The 18,404-nt window shown below is 42.4% G+C and overlaps 1 protein-coding gene across 5 annotated transcripts in view; it reads right to left on the reverse strand.

Moving 5' to 3' along the window:
* Positions 1 to 12,983: 12,983 nt before the first annotated feature.
* Positions 12,984 to 18,404, reverse strand: part of atp2b4 (ATPase plasma membrane Ca2+ transporting 4) — a 53,844-nt gene continuing 48,423 nt past the window's right edge. For 3 of the 5 annotated variants that reach the window (XM_035387799.1, XM_035387798.1, XM_035387802.1), the window contains one exon: positions 12,984 to 13,327. In XM_035387799.1, the coding sequence (XP_035243690.1) occupies positions 13,052 to 13,327 (276 nt within the window). In that variant the 3' untranslated portion in view covers positions 12,984 to 13,051. The remainder of the gene's footprint in view (positions 13,328 to 18,404) is intronic. The other 2 variants (XM_035387801.1, XM_035387800.1) reach the window with 1 other exon arrangement.

Here is an 18,404-nt window from a genome sequence, read left to right on the forward strand (position 1 = left end):
CTGAAGCTACATGTTTTGGCGATGGGGTAACGAACATAGACATATATGTCTATGGTAACGAATATATAAGGCCATTTTTTCCTCGGCACTCAGATGTATCCCTTTCGCGTGACGTTTTCTTGCGATTTTATACTCATGTGCTTACTGACCTATCCTTAAACGTTAAACGAATAAATTATTATTGAACTACAACTCCCATGAAGACGCTACCAAAGATTTTATGAGAACTAACGCGATACAATACGGTGTCGAATTGGGTTTGAATGTAGATGATTATCCTCAGATTTTATTCCATCTGTCAATTTACTGGACATGAAACAAAACAATCTATAAGACCTTTGTGCAATAAAAACCACATTTTAATGGTTATATATAGCAGTTTTGCCAGAATTTACAAAAAAACTGCTGAAACAATGTAACAAAACCAAGGTGCCCATTCATATGTGATGTTTGGGTGCCTCCTGCTACTACTACTACCATCATCATTATACAAAATAGCATTGAATGCCTAACAAATTGTATTTACATTCAGGAGGTTGCTGGTTCTATTCCCAGATGTAGAATGACCATACCACTCTTAAAGAAGGTACATTATCTACTTACATAAATATTCAACTGTATAAATGCATAGTATTTTTTAAAATTAGCCATGCACTGGATGCTTTCAAGATAATTGTATTATTTATTGTTTTTTTAAAAGCAAATGACTTATCATGACAGCACTCAGAGAAGAAAAACTGGGAAGTTTGTACAATGGAATCGGCTGTCAGTTCAGATGAAGTGGATCAGACTATGTGCCAGTATTAACATCGGTACTGTTATGCCATTAAAAAAAAAGAAATGGATTATTCACTTCATTATTCAATATATCATTTGCGTTCCACAATTTGAAGGTCATTGAAAATAAATGACTGTACATCTGAAAGCCTTGTGAGTTTAATAACTAAAACCAAAGTAATGGGCCCTCTTTCAATATGAAAGGATATGTGGGTCCAGACAAAGCGTTTAATTTTATCTGCCACATAAGTGAGTGTCATCTGACCCTATTCTGGGCTTTTTTTCTTTTTGATTTAATGGACAGAAAATAATTTGCTAATGTTGAGTGAATGAATATTTGACTGGCACAGATTAAAGTTGTATAATCACTGCCAGACAGTCTTTCCCTTGCATGTTAACCTTCAAACTGTGAAAAAGATAAAGCTGCATCTCCAATGACAAAAAAGATGGATTTTAAATAAAAACCCTACAATCTCAGTTTTCCTCAACTTCAACATAAAATTTGTATTAATATTTAATCTGTTTTTTTTTTTTCTTCAACTTTTACAAAGGTTGTTTAGAAAAAAAAAAAATTCTGTTCAGAATGCTGTATTATGACCAACAGGTCAAAACCTTGAATCTGATTCTCAGGATATTGCCTATCATTGATGAAATTGAATACGAGGCATTGTGTCATAGGAAACACAGGAGCCCTTTACGTAAGAGGCGAAAGCAAGGTCTCGACTCTCTGTGTGACAGTAAGGATCCCATGGCTTTTACTGAGAAAATTTAAGGAATTTCCTGATGGAATGGGGGAAAATCCTAATCCGGCCATCTAATCATCCTCTAAATTAATCAGGTAAATTAATCCCTGCCTTCCCATCTCAGATTATGTGAAGGTAAGTCTTTTGCCACAGGTAGATGGTTCACATTAGCAATGATTAAGGTGGCTTCATCATTCTTCATCATACTTCCTGGCTGGACTCATCTCGTCAGTCTATGTGAGCTACACACAGGGCTGGTTGTAGGCATAGGCGACATTCATTTGGAGGTTGCACCAGATGAAGGGGAATTTTTGTTAATTTATTTATTTATTATTTATTTATTTTTATTGTTTTGTAAGTCCATGCAATGCGTCCACCCCCCCGGTTCGCAGTCTTGCCTAGGGCAACACAAAGACTAGATGTGTACCCTGTACCTTCTGATAATGCTTCATGCTCGAAGTGCACGTGGCCGTGCAAGATTTACTTCATAGTTTTCTCTCCTGCTGTCGTGTATATTAGAAAACCCATAACACACTACAGAGGCTATCATTTCTGACATACAGTACATGCCTATTCTGAATAACAGCATCTTCTCATGAACATATGGCTGATATTAAGCACAAGAAAAAGGGCTGATGTATGATGTTCAGCTTTAGATAAGACACTTTCTATTTTAACGGTATGGTTTCATACTATACTGTAGGGCCTCCATTACCATGTTACTAGTCACCGTTACCATAGTAAAAATTCTGTGTTGTCTTTCATGCATTACACCACATCGTCCAAGTGGGGGTGGTGTTGGACTTACTAAGCCACTATTTTTTCATTGCATGGAAATAAAATATAATATATACAAAAATCTTAGCAGTCAAATCAGTATTTCCCCAGAGTTCATATGGATTGAAAAATAAATATTTTATAAATAAATACAGTAAGTAAATGATAATGCCAGTAGCAAATTAATTCGAAGGCAAGCTGGAGAAGTTTCATTTGTATCAGTAATTATTTGGTTTCACTTTACAGTTGAGTTAATTGAATAGATTTTATGAATTATTTAACTTAAATAACAATAACATTATTATTATTATTGTTTTTGTTGTTTCATACTAAGCAATTAATTTAAAGCACAATACATTAAGATGCATATTTTTATTATGCAAACCATGTTCTACAGCTCAGTATATCATTCTGTTCCTGAACGAAATATCACTGTGGCTAATACTGCACTGTTTTAATACCCTTAAATCCAGAAATATAGCTACATTTCTGAGCTTACTGTACGTTCCACAGAGGGTTTCAGCTCTTCAAAGGGCAGAATATTTGTGATTTGCTTTAATCCTGGAATTGATGGTTTTCTGTGGGTCACTGAGTAATATGCAAGTTGCAGATATTTATGAGGTAAATTATATTCACAGCAACTTCAAAGTAATTCAAAATTAAGTCTTTTCCATGTTGCAAAAGAAGTCATCCAATATAAATCCAACAACTTGAATGGCAAGTAGCCTTTTTAGACTCATGAAGTAATGATAATGAGAAATTAAAAGTAAAAACATGGTATGGCTTGGCATAACCTGGTCTCAGTTATTCTGGTTGTGTAATATAATGTATATTTAAAAAAAATGAAAAAACAGAATTTCCATCATCTGTACCATGTAGGTGGGTCATAGGCTGCCATTAATGTTTTAGTCATGTGTGTTTGTCTGTTTGCATGATACTCTGGACAAAGAAATTCTGTACATGGTAGAACATTCAAAATGAGAAATGTTCATAAGGCAATGAACACAAACACCCCGAAACCAATGTATTTCAAATCCCAATGGCTTTATTTTATTTATATAGATTTATATATAATAACTCACCTCAATTCCTTGTGAATTAGCTTTTTTTTCTTCTGTTTAAATTCAAAGGACAGGACATAAAGAACAAGGCATTCCACATGGTCATATATTACAAAAGAGTAAAGAAAAAAAATAAAATAAAGTGTGCATATAGTCTATATGCACACACACATACATACGTACATGTTATGCTTGTGTTTCGTTAGTATAAAGACGTGGAAAATGGGAATGACTGCATCCACAGAGACAGAGAAAGACAAGCGCACAAAGACTGAGGGAGAAGGAGAGGGAGAAAAAGTTTGAGCAATAGATGGAGAACCATGAAAATAAATATATAAGCAATAATAGTTCTTATAAATCCAATAAACTGTTGCATAGTTCAAAGCAAACAGGAGTGACAGTTTGGCATGGCGGCGAACTGTATTTACAAACTTTCTGAGCAAATTAAATTAATAATTGGGATGTATTATGTACAGTCGATACACACACTGATTACAGATGCTGCTTTTATTCACAAGTATGCACACTAGCGTAGCGTACCGCGCTCACTGCAATGTACAATTTAAGAGTATTAAGAGTACTATTGTACCCTTAATTATACACGCACACACACCCCCACCCACTCACACACGTGCGCACACGCACACGCACACACACGTGTGCACAAACGCACAGGAAAAATATTTGTAAGGACTTCTCTACTTCAGATACATTCAGTGCACTTCAGTACTGCTAGAGACTGTCTAGGGAATGTTTCTAATTTAAACATAAATGCAGGGTGGTATCACATCTGTTTAATACCACTTTGATCCACAATTTGCTATATTGTGCAATTATGATATGCTTTATTTGTCCCCGTGGGACAAATGAAGTATATCGTAATTGCATAATATAAAATAGTCTTGGACTCTCTGTTTAATTTGAATATTTCAAATGGACATCCAAAGCTTTGCAGAATGCATTTCGAGTTGCAAAAGAGGAAAGCATCTGCAGTCATGTCTATGAATATAGTTTAATCCACTCAAATACCTTTTATCATTTTCATGAGTTTAATTGCTGTAAATAAATGCCATAAATGTTCATTGCTGTATTGCTTGTGTAGTTAAACGTGCAATTTGGTGAGGGAGAAAGAGAACATGAATGCCAATAAGAAATTTAAAGAGAAGTTAAAAATGAAATTGTAATGCCTATTCATATCTCCTTATTCTCACTGGAAACAGGATCTGTGATGTGGGGGAAACAGCTGTTCTGACTTTGCAGTGATCACATGAAACAAAACTCACTTCTGATGTTAGAAAATCTCAACGCTAAACTCAGGCTTGGATGCACGCAAAAAAAAAAGAGAGAGAAAAAAAAGGCTGCCAACATCTTACAGGCTGAGGAGGAACTAACTGCAGGCTAACTGAACACACAGCTTGAACTGAACAAGCATTGTTTCCGAAACGTTCTTCAGATCCATTCTTCTTTTAGCGGAAGTAAAAAAAGAAAAGAAAAAAGGAACATTTTGAAGGCTTTCTGTAAAAAAAATGGCAGACGACAGCTTGCGGTCACGCCCGCGTACACGCCCGGCCAACTCCGCCGATCATTCCCGCAGCCTCTGAAACCCACGTCCAGCATCTATCGCAGATCCGCCGTAATCTGCGCAGGTCTTGGCAGATGGTCCAGGACCGTAAACAAAAGGAATCTGGGACAGGAGGAGGTGCGGGGACCAGCCTCTGCGGAGCCGATACTGGGGGGAGAAACACATTATAACGCTCGCGTCTCATCCCCTACAACAAGTAAATAAGCCCTGAAGTGCTGGTTGAAGGCTTTTAGTGACATGCGTCTGCGGCGCTGAATTGGTGTTCCCCGGTGAAGAAAGCTTAGCCTTTCACTGTGCGGGAACATAGTATGCCCGGCCTCTTTCTGCTTTCCTGCAGCAGTGACCACGGTTTAGGAAAAAAAACATTTTCTATTGGAACTAAATACAATGATGTAGGAGTTGGAGAGACAGCCCCTGCCTAGAAGTGCAGTATGCGTTGCGTCAGAGATGCACCAATTCCCCCCATTTTGAGCCCGATATCGCCATGCACATGTCAGAAGATACCACTCTGGTCTGCAAACAAACCGAAAAAGGAAAAAAAGAAAGAAAGAAAAAAAAAACTATTGAGGAAAACAAAACTAAACAATATGACTTCACCGCCCGCAAATTGGAAGAGACCGATTCTTCACACACGTATAAACAGCCAAAAAACAACAAACATGAAAAAAAAAAAAAAAAAAAAAAAAAAAAAAAACAAGAAGTGCCTTGGGAAGATGAGTCTAAACTGTGTCATGTGGCTATCATGTGTAGCTGCAGCAGTGTAAACAGGGTGATATGGTTCTGAAGGCACCAATGATTCTCTCAGCTCTACTTTCGTGAAGCATGCACACAAGCACACTTCTAATGGCTGCTGATAACCTTTCAAACTGCTTTTTTAAAAAACTGATAATGACCTAACGCGCTCTACCCTTACCAGGTGTCTGTACTCATTCATATTCATAAGAATTTAATATTTAAGCCTGCAACCTCTTTGAACAACATTCATTATCAGTTACCTTAGAAATACACAAAAATAAGAATAATAATAATAATAATAATAATGCTTGACATTTAACTATGGCCATCATGATTCATAGAGCTGATGAACTTCTTCCACGTTGCCTTCACGTACCTGCTTCGGTACAAACAAAGCTGTGGTTCTGATGACGTAATCTGGCAGTGATAAACTATTGTAAACCAACTGTTAAAAGAGCAGATGTGAATCTGAGTCCGGTGCTGGTGCTGAATATGAGAAGCTCAGACTACACAAGACGAACCCAAAGGCAAGTGCGAATCGGTCCGGCAGTCACGCTACGTTCACACAACGTTTCGACAACAGTTTTACACAGGGGGGGGTTTCAGAGGTAGTCACAGCTGTTAAAAGTCCACACCTGTGCACACCTCACAGCTGCAAGGCGCAAAAAGTATACAAGGGACACCTGAACCACGTGTCAAACCAAATCTGAAAATAAACAACTCAATAGGAGAAATGCATTTTGCCTAAATTTATTTTCCACGTTTTATCTGACCCATTTTCAGATAAAACCCATGAGAAGACCTCTCTTTGGCTTTGTGTTCTCTCTATGTGTGTGTGTGTGAGTGTGTGTGTGTGGGGGGGGGGGGGGACAGGCCAAGGTGAGTGAATGAGCTCAATGCACCGGTGTACTTGCTAGCGTGCGATGGCTGGTCAATTAATGCATACCTTCACAATTAATTATCCTCAGCCGCAATTGAAAAGGATGGGAGAAACAGGCAGGCATTTCTCCTTTAATCGGGCAGCTAATTATTTGTACGTTCCCATAATTGAGGGAACTGAAACGGTGACGAGGAGCGTTTCAGATTGAATTACACGCTCTGCCAGTGGACCAACTACTGCCAGAATCTCAACATCTCCTCCTTCAGAAAAAAAAATCAGTGATGTAGAGAGGGAGCCCGTCTGCTGTTAAAGGCTCTTCAAACGTCAGCTATTAGCATAAATGCCTGCGCGTTTGGTCAACACTTCCTGAAGACAACCCCCCCCAAGATGAAATCATGACTCACGTGATTACTAGTACCACTAACGAGCTTTGATACATGATTACCTGACTGTATTATGGAATGGTCACTGCACAGGCATAACCTGGAGTATGTACGGATGCAGGGGTGTGAGAATAATGGAGGAAAAGCTTGATTATTTTCTTTTGTAACACGGCTTCCTTTATAACAGAGCATGCAGGTCGCTGCTTGAAAGACATGAAGTGATGTTGAGCCTTTTTTTCTGTATTTGTCAGACCGTTCAATTAATCAATCAAAGACAAAGCGTTGAGTGGTTAATGGATGCAGCATAGTGAGAGTGGTATCTTCTTCCCAAGTTACACGGATTCTCAAAACATTAAAAAAAAAGATACTAAGCTTCTCCCTAAAATTACATATGCGTGCACGCACACACACGCACGCACGCACGCACGCACGCACGCACGCAGGCAGGCACACAAACACACACACACAATACAAAATTATTAAATTTGAGCCCAACTAGTTTAACATCTAGGGCAGCAGTAAAGGACAATTAGCAGTTTGCAGAAACACAGAACATCCAAAGACATGTTATTTTACTCCTTAATAAGAAGCCACTGTAATTAATAAAACTAATAATCAGTGTAAAAGGAAAAAAAGAAAGAAAAATTCTCTCTCTCTGACTTTATTACTTTGGACCCACCCTTCCAGAACAGCATCTTATCAGTGTGTGTTTCTTCTGAACAGGAAATGGCTCTCTGCTATTTGTGTTTTGGATGCAAAACTTGCATATGTGCATAATTTGTATAGAAAATGTTTGTATTTGTGTGTGCGTGTGTGAGTGTGTGTGTGTACGTGTGCACGTGTATGTGGTATGCGTGTGCATGCATGAATGCATGTTGGGAAATCTTGGAATTTTGGAAGCAAGTAAACATTTGGGATGTCTCATTCCATACGTAAACATGCAGAACATTGAACACATATACTCAACAGTTAAGTTTTTTTTTTGTTGGTTTTTTTTTTTCCAAATGCATTTTTTGAAGCACAGCATGGCTTAGGCTACACAGGACACAGAAATACCAATCGCACCAGGTGTACATATTGCTTTGAACCACCAAATTGATTATAAGTCATGCATGCCACATAGATGATATAATGTTTATACAAAAATAACACCAGTGCTTATTATATCATATGAATGACTGAAATTGTCTCATTTTCAGTGTTCCTCTTTTTTTTTGTTTTTTGTTTTTTTTGTTAGCAGATCCAGCCATTTACAACGTTCTCAACACAGGGTGAAATTCACACCCACTGGTTAGAGTAAATATATGTAAAATAAGGGGTTTATGATTTTTAAACCGCGGGACATTCCAGTTTCAAAACTTCTTTTGTATTTACAACTGTGGCGTATCATCCCCTCAGCATAACCCCATCACCCAATAAAAGTTATTTTTTAAAAATCAGTAGAGTAACGATGCACCAACATAAAATTTAGCCGTGAATCTGTCGTCATTATTCGATACTTATTGCACATGTTAGTAATATTTTTTTTTTTTGTATACAATATACACAGAATAGTTGTGTGCAATAAGTCTAATGGTATCATATATCTGATTATGCTGTCAGGGGCAACAAAGAAGCAAATAATGACTTTATTTTTGGTTGTGCCATTTTCCCCGTTTTCTGTAAGTCACAAATTCCAGTCGCTAGTTTGTGTTTCGTTGTATAGCCATGCCAAGGGGGAGGGGCTGGGAGGGACTACAAACCAAAGGAAAATAGAACAGAAGAACAAGGAAACCTTGGAGAGCAGGTGCGTCTTACACATACAGTATCTGTACACTATGAAAAGACACGCAGGGGCAATCCAGTCAAAATGGATCACAGCAGCACAACGAAGGCCATTTAAATGGGAATCGGGGCAGTTCTTTCAGCAACGGTTCTGAGAGTAACACGCATGCAAAACACGCGATCAGGTTAAACGAAACAGGAGGAGCACAGGTGTAATGGAAGAGAAGGAGCACAGGTGTAATGGAAAAAAGCAGCACAGGTGTAATGGAACAGGAGGAGCACAGGTGTAATGGAACAAAAGCAGCACAGGTGTAATGGAACAGGAGTAGCACAAGTGTAATGGAACAAAAGGAGCACAGGCGTAATGGAACAGGAGGAGCACAGGTGTAATGGAACAAAAGGAGCACAGGTGTAATGAAACAAAAGGAATGCAGGTGTAATGGAACAGGAGTGCAGGTGTAATGGAACAAAAGGAGCACAGGTGTAATGGAACAGGAGTGCAGGTGTAATGGAACAAAAGGAGCACAGGTGTAATGGAACAGGAGTGCAGGTGTAATGGAACAAAAGGAGCACAGGTGTAATGAAACAAAAGGAGCGCAGGTGTAATGGAACAGGAGTGCAGGTGTAATGGAACAAAAGGAGCACAGGTGTAATGGAACAGGAGTGCAGGTGTAATGGAACAAAAGGAGAACAGGTGTAATGGAACAGGAGTGCAGGTGTAATGGAACAAAAGGAGCACAGGTGTAATGAAACAAAAGGAGGCAGGTGTAATGGAACAGGAGTGCAGGTGTAATGGAACAAAAGGAGCACAGGTGTAATGGAACAGGAGTGCAGGTGTAATGGAACAAAAGGAGCACAGGTGTAATGGAACAGGAGTGCAGGTGTAATGGAACAAAAGGAGCACAGGTGTAATGGCGTAATGGTGGAGGAGCACACAGGCAATGGTAACCCTGGCGACAATGCGAAGAGAGGAACAAAAAGGATTGTACACGACACTTTGGCAGCACATTCTTAAAGCTATGCTGGTGATCAATAACAACCGATTGCCCACTTTTTTAAACCTGCAGATCAACAGTCAGCCTTCGTGTTATTATTTACAGCATACTGAATGTATAAGAGTCATTTTTCTTCCATAAAGTACTGTTATATTTCTGCTTTTGGCAGGACTACGAAAGGGGTTTTTTTCCCACTGTACAAATGTGTCCCTGGACATAAGCCTCGAACACACACCCCACTGTAAAGGCATTCCAGCGTCTATCCCAATGTGCCACAGACACACCTATCGAGGGGGGGAAGGAATGTCACTCCACCCTCAAAGTGCATTTAACGAAAACATCCTCAGAATTTTCCCTCTGGTTTTTAAATCAACATTTTCCTATGTCATTTTTAGGTTTATCATTCTCAAATGATAACGTTGAAATCATTTATTTGAACAATTCAACTAAAAACCAGTCATCTAAATCACCACTCCCCATACTCAATAAATTAAACTTGCTGTCAATTCAACCAGTAAGAACGGAAAAATATAGAAAATATATATATAATATATAATATAGATATATAGAAAAAAAATATACTTCAGAATTAATCTGTATTATTTAAAAGTATTGTTTCATTGTAATTTTAAATGTATTTTATTTACTCCACTAACCATTACTTAACTACTAAATTACAAAATAAGGAAAGGTAAAGCAATAGAAATCCTCAGGTGGAACAGAGAAAGGATCTTCAGTTTCATAACTGTGGAATACACCTTCTATACCAACACAAAGACAGAAAAAAGACTGCAAGTCACGTGGTCACACTAAGGGGAGGTCAGTAAAACTGATTGGTTGGTGAAGTCTCACACGGAGAGTTCGTCCAATGGCATGGCTTAAGTGGTAAACAAAGTCGTTTTTAGTTTTTGAGGCCACAGTACTGGATGGCTAAGGATGCTTAACAAACGCAGCATAAATATAAACATTTGCAAAATTACTCTACCAAGTATTTCTCTCATTTACCTAATGCTGCCAAGATCTTCAGCGTACATATATTATATATTTAAAATACTAAACAGTACTAAATATAAAAATACGTAAGAATTGTAAAAAAAAAACCAAAAACAAAAAACAAACAAAAAAAAAATAAAACATTGTGATAGTTTTCTATATGAAAACCACGCAAAACAGCTTCCCCATTATTTCTATATTTCAATAAATTGGGAGAGACAGAAAGGAATCTTATTACCAGTGTGGGGAAGTGTAACCTGGAGCATATGCTGACTATATTCAGTAAACAATTCAGTGGTCTTTTTTCTCGGCAGTGACACGTTGTCTTCGATTTGGTTTTTTTCTGGGAACATCAGAAATAGAAATAAAAAACAAATGGGATATAAAAACAACCTAGAAAATATGGCTGTGATTAAGTAGAAAAAGTATATTAGAGGATTCCATTTAACCTAGATATGAAAAAGTTTGAATGTGGCAGTACTACAGTATTGGTAAGCACACAAAAAAGATCCTCCAGGCCACAATCGCGAAAAAACCGGCAGTCTGTGGTATTCTTACACCTGTTAGGTTTGATTAGAAGAACAGTTACAGGACCAAACAAATGATTTCTGTTGCATATACTTTTTTTTTTTTTTTTTTAGCTTGTTTGTTAGGTATAATTTATTTTGACACTTAAAACATGCACAAACGTGCCCTATCACTATACTGTTGGGAGACACGTTGGGTTATGGATCATAGTTCCTGATCGATCCACTGGTGGTACAGTGGGAGTGATGGACTCAGGCGTCAGCGCAACATAAACAACAAAACTCAAAAATCGATGGAGGTCTATGAGAGAAATCGTTTTACCCCATTTCAAGCACTAAAAGGCAAACGCACTTCCTATTGTTCAGTCTTTTTAGGTACAGAAAATGATCTATTTCGCACATTTTTTGGAGAAGAAAAAATAATCACAGTTCTCCTTCTCATTTTGTACACCAATACTCCTGCACAGTTAATATATTTACAACTCTCGAAAAACTGCAATCCCACCCATCCCAAACGAAATCTGAGGAGTAAATGCATGCTATGAAGGGCGAATAGTACCTAAAAGGAAATATTACTTTTCGTGACTTCAAATTTCATTTCGAGGGACTGATGAAGATTGAGACTAGGGATCCCCGTGGCTGTCTGATTGGATGAAATATGCGGTCAGGCCCTCCCACTCCCGTCACTCATTAAAGGGGTTTTTACATCACCGTGCAGTTACCTTTAGCCGCAGAAAGGGGGCGCTCTTTAATGCATCGGCACCAACATGGTCTGGCAATTCAACGCTTTTCTTTTCAGTGCATAAACAATTCACTGGAATAGTGCAGCAGCCTAAGCGACGTCCTTCTGAAAACGTGCATACAAATTACCAGGAAAAACAAAAAACAAAAAACAAAAACAATTTTAAGAACCTTCTGGAAAAAATAGCATGAAAAAGAAAAGACCTGCTATGCATTTGATTCATTTTAAACATTATATTCAGGAAAAAGAAACTCTGAAGCCAGTCACAATTTACATTCACTATACTATGTGGAAAAAAATGGTCAAAATAATATCTTAGTAATTTGAGCTGAAAAAGCTTTACAACAATTAGCCAATTCAGTGTTACGATTGAGGTCATATGCACAATATACACATGTACATAAGAAATGTACTTGTTTTCTGGTTCTGTGTGCACGTATGCCAACAGTACATATGTGAGCGCAATCGTATTTAAAGAAAAAACACATTTCAATTCTAGATGTTAAAATTCGTTTTTTTTAAAAAGAACAAAAGCAACAGAATAATAAACAGAAATGAACATAAGAAAATAAATATAGGAGATGGCGTTCACAAAGTGACAGAAGGCAAGGGTACGGTCTCTGCGATGCAGGGGGGGTTGGGGTGGGGGGGTTGGGACCCTTGTGGCCCCGCCCGTGCGTTAGATTGTGTGTCTTGCGGCTGCAACGTACATTCAGCACACACAAGCCGAGGTGGGTGGGTGGGTGGGGGGGGGGGGCAGGTGGGGGGTTGGGGGGGGGGTGGGGGTCGGGGAAAGGTGCGGGAGAGGCGGAGGCGCACCTCAAACAGCTTCCGAGAGAACGGCTGCACCTCATACTGCGTTGGAGCGTCCGTGAGTCCACCAGAGGGGCCAGGGTGTGTGTGTGTGTGCGGGTGTGTGTGTGTGTGTGTGTGTGTGTGTGTGTGCGTGTGTGTCTGTGTGTGTGTGTGCGTGTGTGTACGTGTGTGTGTGTGTGTGCGTGTGTCTGTGTGTGTGTGGGTGTGTGTGTGTGTGTGTGCGTGCGTGCGTGTGTGTGTCTGTGTGTGTGCGTGTGTGCGTTTGGGGCGGGGTCATCAGACCGAGGTCTCCTGGCTGTGGAGGGGGTTCCCGGGGGGTGCCCCGGCCCCCGAGGTAGAGGCCCCCCCCGACCCCCCAACGGGGCCTTTGGAGGGCTCGGGGTGGGTCTCGATCTCGACGCCGTTCTCCTCTATCGTGGGGATCCTAGCCTCTTCTTCCTCGGACATGGGGCCGAATTCGGGATGGGACATAAAGTTGTGGATGGAGCTTCGGGATTCCGGCTTCTCCAGCCCCTCGTACAGAGAGCTGCGGAACGCGTTGACCACTTTAATCTGGGAGAGAGACGGAGAGACGCACGGTCAGAAACAACAAACTGCCGCCGTTTCCCTCCCGGGTGGATCGGCTCGTGGAGCGGGAGGTGTGGGTGGAGAGTGGGGGAATGGGGAGTGTGGGTGGAGAGTGGGGGATGAGGGGTCGGGGATGGAGGTTGGGGTGGGGGCGGGTGACGTGGGGCTTGTCTGCAGGAATAAAATGGTCAGTCGTGAGGAATGGGAAGATGGAGGTCTCACTGTGGTCTCTGCTTAAAACAACACACATCGGGGGGAAAACATTGACACACACACACACACACACACACACACACACACGATGAGCGCAACGCAAAAATGTCCGGACGGCGAACACATGGATCAACTGAAACGCAAAAACACATTGAGTGAAAATGACGAGGGCGAGGGTGGCGGTGGTGTGGCACAGCAAAATCCAGGGGCACCGCAAAAACACACAACATCACAACATCACAACATCACAACGACGGGAGCACACCGAGCGGGCATGATCTCACTGTCCGGTTTAAAGGCACCGCAAAAACACACATCACAACATCACGACATCACAACGACGGGAGCACAGCGAGCGAGCATGCTCTCACTGTCCGGTTTAAAGGCACCGCAAAAACACACAACATCACAACATCACAACCACAGGAGCACACCGAGCGAGCATGCTCTCACTGTCCGGTTGAAAGGCATCGCAAAAACACACAACATCACTACATCACAACCACGGGTGCACACCGAGCGGGCATGCTCTCACTGTCCGGATGAAGGGCACCAGCAAAAACACACAACATCACTACATCACAACCACGGGAGCACACCGAGCGAGCATGCTCTCACTGTCCAGTTTAAAGGCACCGCAAAAACACACAACATCACAACATCACAACCACAGGAGCACACCGAGCGAGCATGCTCTCACTGTCCAGTTTAAAGGCACCGCAGTCTTTCTACACGGCCAGACATCAGAGAAAAAAAACCTCTTTTTGCTTCGGGCCTTCAAACGGTGTGCAGCAGACAAGTGGAGCATCGCGGACGAGCAGCACGACTGACAGACGCAATGCATGGTGGGACAGAGCGAGGCACAAGCGAGGCTTCGTCATGCAAAGCCAAGAGAGGCGCCAGACAGCAAAGTGCTAATGCAGCGGAGAGAGGGGGAGGGAGGGCGGAGGAGAGGGAGAGATGGAGGGGGAGAGAGAGAGAGGGGGGGTAGAGGGAGGGAGGAAGAGAGAGGTATGGTGTGTGTGAGAGAGGAAGAGAGAGAGAGAGAGGAGAGCAGATGGGGAGGGAGGGAAGAAGGGAGGAAGAGAGATGGAGAGGGAAAGAGGGATAAGGAGAGAGAGGGAGAAGCAGAGTGTGTGTGAGAGAGAAAGAGAGATGGAGATGGAGAAAGGGAGAGGGAGAGAGAGGGGGGGTAGAGGGAGGGAGGAAGAGAGGAAGAGAGAGGTATGGTGTGTGAGAGAGAAGAGAGCAGATGGGGGAGGGAGGGAAGAAAGGAGGAAGAGAGGAGGAGATGGAGAGGGAAAGAGGGATAAAGAGAGAGAGGGAGAAGCAGAGTGTGTGTGAGAGAGAAAGAGAGATGGAGATGGAGAAAGGGAGAGGCAAAGAGAGAATTGTAGAGATTCTGGATGCATATTTCCAGTTATGACTTGCTGACTAGGCTATTCTTTAAAATCTCATTTTATCTGTCCGGGGGGTCTGTATGTATGACTTTAAAAATATGTGCCCTCTAAGACTGCATACGTTAGGCATTGCTGAACATCACAAAAAAAAACATCAATCTACAGTAAAAATTATATTTCATTTTTCAGTCGGTCAATACTCACTGATCCGAATCTATGTAAAAACACTTTCCTGGCAGCCCGGACTAAAACTGGCAGGAGAGAGATACTGTACATTATTTAGAAAAGAATCAAAAAAAAAAAAAAAAAAATCAATGGAAGATAAGTGTGGAAGCGATACATATTACGGGCATGAAAACGACCCAGGCAGTCTGTTCAGAGGTGAGGTAAATGGAAACCGGAGAGAGTAATGGATATTTCAACCGCTGGTTTCGGCAGATCCATCCAAAAAAGAAGCGGCCATTCTTCCACCGGGTCACTTAGTGATAAAGAGCTGTCTGCCCGCGTTAGACGCTGCCTTTAACGTGATTCAGTAGCGCCGCGAAAACTCTCACAGCCAATCGAATGGGAAAGAAGGGGCGATGTAGCGTGTGCTCTGATGTAGCGCACCCTGTGAAATTAAAGGGGGGACTGTATTGGCTGTGACAACGGATCGCCATCGGAAATACGCCTTGGCGAACACACGCTGCATCCTGCAGGCCTGAACGAGACGCGCATAATCACTCAGAGAGAGAGAGAGAGAGAGAGAGAGAGAGAGAGAGAATACTGCAATTTCCTCTAAATGTCACAGTAGGCTTTCCATAAAACTTTAACCAAAAAGCCAATGGGCATTTTAAAAGACGTAGCGCGCATTATGTCTTTATAGAGAAGAGCGCAACACACTGCGCTTTCTGCGAAGCAACGCAGAACAGAAGAGGATTGGGACATAAACGTTAACACCTTCGCTACAGCGGCGAGGGATTTCAGCGCGCAGGCTGAAGGCTGCTCTTAAGAAGGGCTGTCTAGCGGTCGGTCCGCGTTTAAGCTTTTTATTTACCGCAGTCATTCTGGAGAAATGGCGGCCGATGACCGCGCGCAGGAATATCCGTCTCCGAGCGCCAGAGGAGTTACTCAGTCGGCTCTGCGGAAGCAGAAGACACGCCCCCCTGGACACAAGCACACACCGCGCAGGCTAACACCAAATAAATGGACTGTGAAATAACCATCTATGTGAGCCCGTCAGGAGCGGAATGCAGTCCAGTCACGTTGCCATTTCAATCCGGAAATTCATTTAACTGTCAGGTTAGGACTAAACGTCCTATCTTCAGATCCTATATTTTATATACTTTTTTTTGAGTTGATTTTATAGCCCGGGTCAAAAGGGCTTGCTGTGCCTTGCCGGATTTTTAACAGCAGTCCCGCTGAACGACGAAAAGCATGAATGGCTTTCTGTCACTCAACATGAAGGCGGAGCTTTCAATTAGCTCCGCCCACCACACAGTTACATTTGGCCAGTGTTCATAGCTTCCTGTCTTTCATTTATTTATTTATTTATTTATTTATTTATTTATATATTAACCTTTATTTATACAGGGTAGGTGGGGGCACTGGTGTGGAACCTCAGACCAGGACAGCCCCTGGTAGTGAGGAGGGGGGCGGGGGTATTATTTTGGGGGGCTCTGTTGTGGAACCTCACAGAAGCCAGAAAGAAACTGATAGTGGGGGGGGCGGGGGGGGGGTATTATTTTGGGGGGCTCAGTTGTGGAACGTCACAGAAGCCGGAAAGCCCCTGGTAGTGTGGGGGGAGGTTCGCTGCATCGCACGGTCTCTGGGATTTCATTATCATCCCACCGCGTGTCAGTCACCGGGGCTGACCTGTTGTGATTAATGCTGTGGCGGTCTGCCTCCCTGACATGCGATCCGTCTGCAGCTGGGACACGACACACAAACATATGGGTCTCCCTCCGAGGCTCCCTCCGCCCCCCCTCCCCCTCCCAATCCCCCCCCCGCGGTGCGTTTCCGCTGTGCCAGCCGTCAGTTGCACTTCGTTGACCTAAGGCTGTCACTAACATACACACCGCCATTTCCACACTTCCGTCGAGGATGGTGGCATTGGTGACAGTTGGTGGTGGGGGGGGGGGGGGGGGGGGGGGGGGGGGCGGTACAACCTTTTATGTTTTATGTTATGACTGCCCACTGTGTCCTCACAACCACTCTAAAAATGACTGCATTTCAGCTTATGGGACTGCTGTGTGGTTCAGCACAGGCACAACATACTGACGTACAAAATCAAAACAAACATGATTGAGAACACAAAGAGAAATTAACTGCGTGATCTATTTCCCTGGTTCTGGGAGCTTTGGATTATGTAATACACTGATAATATATATATTCTTTAATTCATATCTGTGCAGATCATTGTCTGTCAGAACGCAAGCATTGGCGAGCGTTAGCTCAGTGCAGCCAACACGCTGATTATGTGTCCGTCTGTCTCAAATGAAACTCCTCCAGGAGTTCATGAGTTAATACACCTGTGACACTCGAAGGGGTCTATATGACCGGCTCTGTGAGAAATGCATTCACAGGAAGCACATGCATTTGACTTCAAAACGCCCGGCTGGTGCAAGACCTATAAATTATTCCAAATGAGCGCTTAACAAATCCCTGTTCCAACCACGGCATTAAATTTTTAAAAACGGGGACGTGTCCTGGAAGCACTTTTTCTCATTAAACGGCCCACCTGTGAGCGGCGGACAAGACACCGCGATCGCGCCCCAAGCCCCCCCCCCCAGCCCCCACGCCCACCCCCTCTCCGGAGACAAACGCACGTCACGTCATTAGCAAATTGATCCCGGTCTGCTAAAGAAGATTCTCTTCGGACCGTTTAATTGCGGTGATTGTCTAAAGCGTCCATTTGCATAACAAGAAAAAAAAAATTTAAAATCTGCACTCAAATTTAATTTGTTCTCTGAAGGATTTTGTTGTGCTAGGAATAGCCTGTTTATCTCACATGGGTTCCTGTGGCTAGGTCTTCCTTCCGGCATCAGCATGTTCCTCTGCCTCACGGCTGTCCCTCCCTAAAATTCAACGGCTACTCTTTCAGACTGCAACCGATATCACTGGAGGGCTGTTTTATCCCTCCCCACCCCCACCCCCCCCACCACACTCCATCTCCCCCCGAAGCCCACCTGCCTCTGTGATCTGTATCATCATTATTTTTAAATCCTACAGAGAGTTTATAAAGCCCTTTATGTAGCCTACTCCCCTATGTAAGGTAGAGAGAGAGAGAGAGAGAGGCACAGAGAGAAAGAGAGAGAAGTAAAGAGAGAGAGAGGCAGAAAGAGAGAGGGGGAGGGGGAAGAGGCAGAGAGAGAGAGTGTGTGAGAGAGAGAGAGAGAGAGAGAGAGAGAATGAAGGCTGACCAAACAGCAGAAGAATAAGAGATGCAGGCAGTTTCAGTTGTAAACCAG

The sequence above is a fragment of the Anguilla anguilla genome, chromosome 13, assembly GCF_013347855.1.
Source record: "Anguilla anguilla isolate fAngAng1 chromosome 13, fAngAng1.pri, whole genome shotgun sequence".
In the NCBI taxonomy this organism is placed as follows: Eukaryota; Metazoa; Chordata; class Actinopteri; order Anguilliformes; family Anguillidae; genus Anguilla; species Anguilla anguilla.